General features: G+C 50.8%; 1 protein-coding gene across 2 annotated transcripts; it reads right to left on the bottom strand.

The window, feature by feature from the left end:
* Nucleotides 1-6511: 6511 nt before the first annotated feature.
* LOC146438036 (placenta-specific gene 8 protein-like) lies at nt 6512-8531 on the bottom strand. Of its 2 annotated transcripts, XM_085058288.1 has the most exons (4): nt 7605-8531; nt 7255-7379; nt 6825-6928; nt 6512-6662 (listed from the first exon to the last, which is right to left on the bottom strand). In XM_085058288.1, coding segments are annotated over exons 1-4 (336 nt in total). In that variant the 5' UTR covers nt 7711-8531; the 3' UTR covers nt 6512-6661. The 2 variants fall into 2 exon arrangements, with proteins under 2 accessions (XP_084914414.1, XP_084914412.1); XM_085058286.1 differs by lacking the exon at nt 6512-6662 and having other exon boundaries at nt 6821-6928; nt 7605-7710.
* Between the last annotated feature and the right edge of the window lie 2020 nt (nt 8532-10551).

Below are 10551 nucleotides of genomic sequence, written 5' to 3'. Positions count from 1 at the left end.
TGAGACCTTGTTCTTTCCTTTATCAATAATTTTATAATAATTAACTCTCTACTGTTTTTATATGAGACTTATAAGCATGCCAGCAGCCAGTGAAAATCAAAGCACAGTCCCAGTGGCATTTGAGAAGGTGCACACGTGACCAAATAGGTGCAGAAACACTGTTATCTCATTCAGGGAGCATATCTGCAGCCTGGGCCGGAAACCTCAGCAGATAATTTGTAGTATCAGGGCTATTCCCAGGCAGCTTGGACACAAAGGTGTACTGAGTAAGTTACTATACTGGGAAGAGCTGCTGACTCCCTCAAAGGCAGAGGCCCTGCAGAGAGACCTGGACAAGTTGCAGGGCTGAGAAATCACCAACCACATGAAGTTTAAACAAAGACAAGTGCCAGATTCTGCACCTGCCGTGGGGCAACCCTGGATGTATGGACAGTCTGGGGAAAGAGAGGCTGGAGAGCAGTGCTGTGCAAAGGCACCTGGGGGTCCTGATCAGTGGGAAGTTGAATATGAGTCAGCAGTGCCCTGGCAGCCAGGAGGGCCAAGCATGTCCTGGTGGGCATCAGGCACAGCATCACCAGCAGGGCAAGGGAGGGGATTGTCCTGCTCTGCTCTGCACTGGGGCAGCATCAGCTCCAGTGCTGGGGGCAGCTTTGGGTGTCACAATATAAGAAAGTATGAAACTATTTAGAGAGCATCCAAAGGAGGGCAACGAGGATGGGGAAAGTTCTAGAGGGGAAGCCATACCAGGAGCAGCTGAGGTCACTTGGTCTGCTCAGCCTGGAGGAGGCTGAGGGGACACCTCATTGCACTTACAGTTTTTTTGTGAGGGGAAGATAAGGGGCAGACACTGATCTCTTTTCTGTGGTGACAGTGACAGGACCCAAGGGAATGTCCTGAAGTTGTGTCAGGAGAGGTTTAGGTTGGATATTAGCAAAAAGTTTCTTCACCCAGAGAGTGTTTGGGCACTGGAACAAGCTCCCCAGTGAATGGTCACAGAACCAGCTTGACAGAGTTGAAAAAGCTTTTGGACAATACTCTTGGATACAAGGTGTGGTTCTTGTGACTGTTCTACGACTAGCCAGGAGTCGGACTTTATGACCCTTCTTGTGTCCCTTCCAACTCAGGATATTCTTCTACGAGTCAGGAAAAGCCAGAGCACTTGCAGTGGATGCAGAGAGGTGGCTATTGCTCTCAGCATGACTGGTGCTCATGTTTAAACAAAACAAACCACAACAACAAAAGGAGATGAAAAACTGTGGTAATTTTGTTTCCACAGTTATTCGCTCTCCTGTTAAGAGCCAATATAATTTAGGGCTTTTTTTATTGTGGGCACAGGTATCCTTGAGATTTTTTCTGAATGCGTCAACTCACAGTTGCTCCTGTCTTCAGCAATGGAGCAGACTATCTGAAGGAAAGCCCCAGCTGATGCTTTCATTAGAGTCTGAAACAGTGAGCAAAAGGAATTCAACTTATCTTTCTGCAGTTTCAGGAGCTAGAAGGGAGTAATTTAATTTCACTGGGAAATTTTCTCTCAGACACATGTGCAAGTGAGTCTGAAGGGACCATGTTATCAACTCTGATAGCTGCTGAGATGCTTAATGGTCTTGTATAAAGATAGCACAGAGCCATTCACATTTAAATTAGTAGTAAAAGAAATGCATTGTAGGAACATGATCCCTCAGAGATAAGATTATGTATTTCATCAGGGAGAGACAGTGCAGACTTTGGCATCTCATCAACTTTGCTACTGCAGGGCTCCCAAGGGGATCACGCGAACCCAGGGTTTGAAACCTGTGTCCTCAGAACTGAGTGGAAAACTCAGTTATAAATTCCACCCTAATAAATTATTTTCTATCTTACTGTCTCCAAGACCATGCCTGCCCCAGGCGCTTGTTTGTCAGATAAGAGTGCATGACATGCGTTCATAAATTTTTCTTCATCTATCTTTGGGCAAGCCTGTGGTGTATTGCAGGGTTATTTAATGTTAGTAACTGATTAAACATGGAGTTCAACCTTTCAGGCTTGTGTTTTGTGCTTGGTCAGATGTGAGGCACACCCACAACATGACCTTTGGTCAGTTCACAGCACATAAACCCTGAGATGTTATACACACACTAAGTGAGGTATCACCTTATCAGACGATGCTTCCAAGCAGCTTGCATGTGCTGTTTAAATATTAAATCTGACAGAAGGTCACCACCAGCTCTCCATTAACTAAGACAAAAGCTAGAATCTGTGCAGCTGCCACAACAGCCAAGGTGAGATCCTGGGCTGTGTTCCTTCTTTGTTTAGAGGTGAAGGAGGCTCTGCCCTTTTGCCTCAGCACTAAGAGTCAATGTTTAAAAACATCGTAAAAAATTATTACAGGAGGAGAAGAAAACACATCTTGTATGAGTAATGGCTATTTAAAGACTAGAGATGATGAACTTCAAGGAAGGGCTGTAGAGGTTGAATCCAGTGTTGCTCATTATGATGCTCACCAGGAATTCTCCTGAGCTGCAGATCAGGCTGGCATGATACTGTACAGTACTTCCAGCTTGGTGTCAAATCTCTCAGGAGTCCTTTTGGTCTGTCCCATTAGCTCTGAAAATAACATGATGTGCCTTTCCTCTGTGAGGTTTAACATTCCCATATCGAATTATTTCAGCCATGCCTCAGAAAAGTACCAGTTATATCACACAGTGTTAACATCACTCATTTTACTTGCATGGGAGGTTTCCCAGCAGGTGCCCTGCTGCTCAGAGTGAGCTGCATTTCACTGATGTGTTCCATCCTCCTGAATTTAGGCTTAGAACTATAATCCTCCACAACACTGCTTTATCTTACAAGTGGTTTGCCTCTACCTTACTTTGAAAGCCAAAGCCTGGCTTACTTGAGAATCAACAAACCTAGGAAATATCTAAGAGCTGTGTTTCCTGTTAGTGAACACCCCAGCCCCTTAAGCTGCTAACACCAACTTCTAACATCCATGTCTGCAGTCTTATTTCCTTCCCAGCTCTCTGATTATTTTGAGACAGCAAGTCCCAGAGAGGGAGTTGAAGCACCCCAGTGGCAAGCACTGCACCCTCTGTGAAATGTTCTGAACACAAAGGGCAAAGACTACTTCATAGAGTTGAACTACACAATTCCTGAGTTCTTACATTCACTCATTGCTGCTCTAACACGGTCCAGCAGCTGAGGTGTTTCCTTCTTTACTGCTAAATTGCTGTCATCTTGTGCCGGAGTAGAAATGTCTTGTCGTGTGGGAATTGCCTGTGGGCGAGCAGCAGCAGCAGGGCAGTGCTGAAGAGCTGCTCTTCTTCGTGTGCTGAACTATGAAGCAGAGAAGCAGGTGGAGCTTTCAGCATCCTTCTTGCCTGGTGCCCTCTAGTGACTGACACTCTGCTCTCCCGGGTCGCGCTGAAGAGAGGATTCCGAAAACACAAAGCTGCTTAGGGCCAGGCCCAGAGGACAAAAAGAAATAATATCGGGTTTGTTCATTAGTAACAGCGCGGGATGAGAAACTTGGTGGTCTGGTTTATTTCTTTGTACTTCGTGTAGGCAGCATCGTCACTGCTCTGCCCTAGGCGAAACAAAAATGAAGGAGCAGAAAAAGTGCTTCTTGAAAATGTAGAGAACCACTCTGGAAAAGAAAAAAAAGCTGTTTCGGGAAGGGCTGCCATTAGCTTGTTTTTACCAACATGCAGTACATCAACACTCCCACTGCACTAGCCTTGATGAGAGAAGAGCTTAAGAGAGTGCCTGATCTGATGCTCAGGGTCATGCCTTGCTGCATCATCTCATGCTCTTGTGGGATCAGTGCAGAGCTGGGAGTGCTCAGCCTGGAAAAACCAGAGGCTCAAGAGACACATTATTGCTCTCTAAAACTACCTGAAAGGACTTTGTAGAGAGGTGGGAGTCAATCTCTTCTCCCAGGTCACGTTCAAGTGACAGGATGAGAGGAAATGGGAGGAAATGGCCTGAAATTTCGCTAGGGGAGCTTTAGATTGGATATTAGGAGAAATTTCTTCATGGAAAGGGTGGCCATGCCCAGGAACTGCCCAGGCTGCCAAGGAAAGTGGTGGAATCACCAGCCCTGGAAGTGTTAATGAGATGTGTAGATGTGGCAATCTAATCCAAAATAGCTGGGGTGTCCATCAGCTGGAGCCAGGGTGTCTGTCACCCAGGAGCCACATGGGCTGTCCCCTACAAGGATCTCTTCCCAGCAAGGAGCCTGGGCTCTTCCCTTGGAGATTAAATACGTTACATGTACCTCACTGTGTGGAGGATCTCTCTCAGTCCCACTTCTGACATCAGAAACAAAATGGGGGTGACCCTGGCTCGTCTGGGCAGCCCTGCTGTGAGGCTGTGGGTGCAGGTGAGGCAGCAGCACAAGGCAGCTGTGTCTCCTCCATACCTAAAAAAAGGAGAGACACCAGTCAGTCACAGCTCCTGGGTGCACAGCCCAGAGTCCTTCAGGGGATGCCTGTCCCCCTCCCCATCCAGAAGAGTCACATCTCTCCCAGAAGGGCAGCTCAGGAAGAGCATCTTGTCAAACCTCTCTACATTTCATTCCCACTGTGTGCACAGGGACTGTACCCTCTAGCACTGGGCTGTCCCCAGCACTGCACAGAACCGCTGGCAATGGGGTGCAGCTGGGCCAGACCCCATCTGATGCACCTTCCCTGAACTCCCTGCTGTGCCAGGGCAGGGCTGACTCCGATCGGGAGTTGCTGACACAGAGTTGCCTCACCTGGGGGTGCTGTGAGCTCGTCCATGTCCCTTGATGTCGCCGGGACGTGCGGTCCATCCCAGTGGCGCTCAGCCCGAGAGCTCCGGTGCTCCTGGGACAGGACAGATGCGGAGGTGCCCAGTCCTGGCACAGAGTGCTGGAACAGCCTGCCGGGATCTCACGGGAGAAACGGGATTCCTGCGGAAAAACTAAGCTTGTCACGCTTCTTTGTGTGCACCACGAGGGTGGAACACCGGGAGCAGCTGGCTGAGCCGTGCGACAGCCAGGGACCGCCGGCGCAGGGAGCGGGATAGGGGCGGCTGCAGCCCCGCGCAGGAGCAGCGCCAGCGCGGCCAATGCTCCTCCCGGACTGTCGGGGAGCTCCTGCCCCCACCCACACACTGGGATGCCGGGATCCTGAGCCAGCAGCTCCCCGGAGCCCGGGGGCGGCTTGGATAGTGCCGCGATGAGGAGCTGGGACGTGCCAGGAGTGTCCTCAGTGCTCCAGGGAGGGGCAAGGGCAGATCCAGGAGAGGGACTCGGGACAGTAAAAGCCTTACAGAGAGCTGCCGAAGGCTTCAAAAGTAAGTGTGATCCTTAAAAAACTGCCTAGATAGGGTGGGATGCTCATTAAGATTTTGTGGCACTCAGGTGAGGAGTATGAAGCTGGTGGGGGGTTGAAGTTCCTGGAAGTGCCGCTGTGCCCAAAGGGGAAAATGAGGCAGAATCCGTGGGGCTCCGGGCAGATCTGAACCTGGGTGCCGAGGTGCCTGTTGTAGGAGAACAGAGGGCCTGGTGCCTGAGAAACATCGATACTTCCAAAAGGCAGTAGGAGAGCGGTGATGGAGTTCGGCAGCTCCTTGCAGAATCCCCTCTGCTGTTGCTGGTTTGTGAGCCCTTGGGAAGCCACAGCCTTGGGCTGTAGGATGGCTGCAGGGAGCCTGCTCTGTCCCAGAGCCCCAGACCAGAGTGACAAGCCTTCTCCTTGCCCTACAAGCCCTGGGGATGGCTGCTTTGCATTTGTATGACTCTGCGATGTGGATCATCTGCGACAAGAAGCTTTTCCTTCCTGCCTGCTACTCCCAGCAGCAGTTTGGCAAGGATCATGCTGGTAACACCTCAAATAATGCACATAGGTGTGCCTACTGCTAAGTCAGGTTGTGCCTACTGCTAAGATCATAAGTATGTACTTGCTTTACTAGTGATCATTTGTAGTAGCTTTTAATAAAGAAAATTGCAGAAACAAAACCTCCATGCCCTTGTGTCTGCTCAGCAGCCTCCAGGCTGCTCCTGGCTCACTGTGGAGGATACAGGTTCCTACAGGGTTCATGGCTTTGGTCCCTGGCCCCAGTGGACCAACCCCTGCATACATTGGAGGAGAAAGAGAGCTGTAGAGGAAACCCCATGATCAGGAATGGGCCAAGGGGTGGAAGGATGCCAAGCAGGAATGACTGTCAGGGAACACCAAAACAACCATCTCCATGGGAGGAAAGATGCGGGCAGGGGCTCTGCGCTGGGAACACAGGGCTCTCTGAGGAGAGGGCGATGCTGTTGCCAGCTCTGCACATTGGTGGGGTCCACAGAGAAGTTCCCATAGCAGATTTGACTTCTGTTCTGCTTTATTTTATCTTCTCACTGAATGTTGTGGTCTGGCCTCTTTCCAGCACGGGTGTGCAAGAGAAAGCCTCCTTTACCTGACAACCTCATCATGGCTCTGACCACACAGCCTAGAAAAGTACAGCCCTGGTTCTGATGCTGCAGAAGGACACAGAGACATAAGAAACAACACACAGGCAGGAAGGCAGGCAATGCTTTTATTGCTGGCGTTACCCTGGGAAGAGTGAATTGAGCACAGGAAAGGCAAAGTCCTCGTGGTGCATTTCCCAACATCCAGGGCAGCAGCAGTTACTGCCTGCAGTGGCTTCACAGGGTGCACTGAAGATGGCAGCATCTGCAACGGGACACGAGAGGAGAGTCACCCTTTACCCAGCCATTACTGCCCTGGCACTGCAGCAACCCTGTGTCTGAAGGTGTCAGTGGAAAGGGATACCTTGGGAAGCCACTGGGTGCTGTGCAGCAGGGAGATAAAGCAGTGCCAGCACCCCCAGCTTACCAGAATATGCCCAGCTCCTTCCTCCGGTTGATGTCTCTCTTCAGCTGGCAGACTGCGCAAGGGGTGCAACACCAGATGGTGCAAAAGTCTCCCAGGATGGAGCCCTATGGAGCAAGGGACACTGCATGAATAACCCCACCCCACATCAGCCTTTAAGCCTTTCAGCCTTTCTATTTCATATCATCAGCACCCCTGGGCAGCTCACCCGGGCCCCGAAACACTCTGCTGCTCATATGCAGCAAGGACTGGGATGAAGTGGTGTGCGGTGAAACTACCTCCAGCTCACAGTGGGGAGGCAGGTGTGTCCCTGGCTCCCGACCTGCTGGGACGCCCATGCAACTCCTTGCCTCTGTCCTTCTCTGAGCCCCACCCCAGCACCCATGCCATTACTGTTGCTGCTGTTGGGACAGGTCCTGAGCTGGTCACTGACCGGGATGTTGTATTTGGTGCGGTACAGGGTCCTCATGGCCACGCTGGAGCCACACAGACAGCACTCGTCCATTTCCGAAGCCACTTGGCATTCCAGGCAGGGGTAGCAGAACATCCCACAAAGAACTATGGGACAGTGAGATGTGGATGTGGTTGAGAGGTGCAAAGACTGAGGAAAGGGGGAAAAGCCAGCCGGGAGCTGTGGTTCTTGGCATCAGGCAAGAGCTGCTCTGCCTCCAGTACCCACAAAAGTGGGGTTTGCAGCAGGGGTAATGCTGCAGAAGGAGCAGGGTGAAACACCAAGAACACATAATGAGCAAGAGCAGGAATGAGGGGTACAGATGTACTCACACACGCCGCAGTCGGAGCAGCAGTCCATCAGCCCTGTCTGCCAGTGCCCTGGCTGTTGGGCAACTGCAAACTGGGGTTGGCTTGTAATCACATTGTGAGAGGCCATTGCCAGCACAGAGTCAGGTCCCTCCAGGCAGTTTGTGGTCTGGAAAGAAAAGCCATCAGAGGAAGATGCCACAGGGGTTTCTGAAGTAGGTGTTTCCTGAAGCAAAGCCCTCCCCAAAACCAGTTTCCCACCAAAGGCAGCAGAACATCATCCCTTGCCTATGCAAGTGAAATGCCTGAGTGAAAACAGAGGTCCTTCTGCTTCAGAACTGCAGCGCTTCAACACTTCAAACTTGTCTTCTCCTCTCCAGTTCATCTTTCATCGTTGTCTGCATGAAATGTTTTGGGCTGGTTTTCCATGTTTTTGTTGTTGTTGTTATGATCACAGTCTCCCAAAGTTACTCCTGCTCATTTTTAGTTTCCCCAAGATCTCAGGAGTCACCTTAACTTTTGCTTTGTTCTGTGAGGATCTCAAACTATTTGCTTCTCCCTCTGCCTTCCTTCTTCATTTCCCTTCTTAGCATTATTCGCCAGTGCATTTTCCTTATCTTTCCATCACTCTAAACCCTGTCACCAGTTCCTATCTCTCCTCCAACTGACTGTCTGTGCCAACACCTCATCCTCCTCTTCCTCAGTCCCCTGGGGTCACCATGGCCCATGGAGTTCCTCTCCATCCCATCCTTCCTCAGCAAGGGGCTGCATCCTCTGAGAGCAAGAAAGCTCCTGCTCCACAGCACCATCCCCAAAATCATCTGAATCATGTAACAACTCCACCTGCACCTGCACCTCCATCAGTGGCTCCTTCCCTCCCTGCTGCCTCTGCAAGGCACAGCAGCAGCCTCTGCACTCTCACTTTTGTTTTGGAGCTTTAATTAAACAAAAAAAAAGAAAATAGAGGATGCTCACACAAGAGAAGTGCCATGCAGACACACTCCCTGCCCTGTGGCCAAGCTCAGCATCACTTTGTTAAGCACTATAAGTGGATTGTTTTCACATCAGAATTGCACATTTAGACAGTTAAATATCAAACAACACAAGAAATCTGGTGGAACAAATACATTGCTGTGTCCAGCACTAGGATGCTGCCATAGAGCTCATTACCCACATCAGAGAGGCACTGACTGTGGCATTGCAGGTGTACTGACTAATGCCAACAGGTGGCAAAGGGCTGATGGCTCTGCTGGCAGCTCCTGTGACTCCCCAGCATTTACAGACTGTCTCAGACACATCCCAGCTGACAGACACAGCCTGTTGCTGCAGGGCCAACCCTTGTTCCTGGCAGTCACAGGAACAGGAAAAAGGTTGTTGGATTATGCTCTTAAGAGGGAAGAAAGCTGGTAAAAATCCCCATGTGGTTTGCTCATGACTTTTTGCCGCTTTCTTCAGGCAGTGGAAGCAAGGCTGGGCTGCCCCTATCTGAGACAACTGTGAGGGCAGCAGGGGACACTGCACCCACTGTTCCTCTCTGGATGCCTTCTGGCCCTGCCCTGGCCAGCTCTCCCTGCTTGCTCATCCATGAGATCCCAGAGAATTCCCACCACTTCTGCAGCCAATGCAACACCTCCTGGCATGCCAAAACAGCAGCCCGTTCAGGAAGCCTCAGCACACAACGATTTAAGAAGCAAGAACCAGGAGAGACAGGGAATGAGACAGACCATGGACAGGCTGGGCTGTGGTAAGCCCAGTACGGGGCTCTTGTGCAGGGACAAGGATGTCCAGCAGCAGGCAGGATCACAGGGACCCCACAAGGAGAAGTGGACAATTCACAGCCCTATGGCATCACCAACCATGCTGGAATGACTGATGGGGACACAGGAGCAGCAGCAGGACAAGATTTATGAGCAAGATCCCACCAGCCAGGCTTTCCCTTCCCCTCCACAGGTTCGAGCACACCACATCCCTGCATGGGTGGAGGCTGCAGTGCAGAGCAGGCAGCAGCCTGGAGAAGCCTCTGCCACACACTCACCTCCCAACAGAGGCCCAGGCCAGCACACCAAATGTATCACAATTCCACAATTCACAGTCCCATGGCATCACCAGCCACGCTGGAATGACTGATGGGGACAAAAGGACCCCGAGGGGCATGCAGCTACCTTTTGCCAACAGCCCAGCTTATAAAGCAGAATCTACAGGCACATGTATATGTGCACAAATGAGCACTGCAGTGCAAAAGCTGCTGTACTCTACTTCTCTTCCACATGTCTGTCAAGATGCCATCGGCAACACGCACCACGCTGTGGTTAACCCTGAAGCAGTTTCCCAGGCAGAAAACTCATTTTTGTTTCCAGTTCTTCCCCTTCTCCAGCATCACCACTTCAGCTACAAGCAGTTTCCACACCACAACCAGAGCAAAGCCGTGCCATACGTACTTTTCAAGCCGTCCTTGTCCCAGCAGACACGTGTCCTTTTCCTGGTTCTTATGCTTTATATGCTCTCTCACAAATGACCTCTGCTCCCTCTGACTAACAGAGCAAATGCCAGCTTAGGTGCAGCTTTGCAGTGGCAGCTTCCCTGTTGCACTGCTGCTGCCCTCCCTTGTCTTTCCCCACTGGGTATTCTCCAGGCCTAGAGCCCCAGTGGGAGAGATTCCCAGAGAAGGGCAGTTTCTTTCCAGGCTCTTGTACTGCCTTAGGCCATGTGCTGCTGGAAGTGCAGCACCTTTCCTTCATCAAATCTGAGCATCGGCAAGAACTGCCTGTAACTGTACTGGGTGGCACAGGAGTGGCTGCTCTTAAGCTAAAAATGCATTTTTCTGTATTGCCAGGGATCACCCATATGACTGCTTGGGCCATCTGGGGTTTAAGCAGTTGGGAGTGCCACAACACCCACCCATCCTGCAGCATGGACAGAGCCACTACTTGTTCTTCAAAAGTTTTGCGGTGAAGGCAAGAAGGCAGAGTCG

This window comes from Lichenostomus cassidix, chromosome 4, assembly GCF_008360975.1.
Source record: "Lichenostomus cassidix isolate B80296 chromosome 4, HeHo_3.0, whole genome shotgun sequence".
Taxonomy (NCBI): Eukaryota; Metazoa; Chordata; class Aves; order Passeriformes; family Meliphagidae; genus Lichenostomus; species Lichenostomus cassidix.
This window is presented reverse-complemented; position numbering and strand designations above follow the sequence as displayed.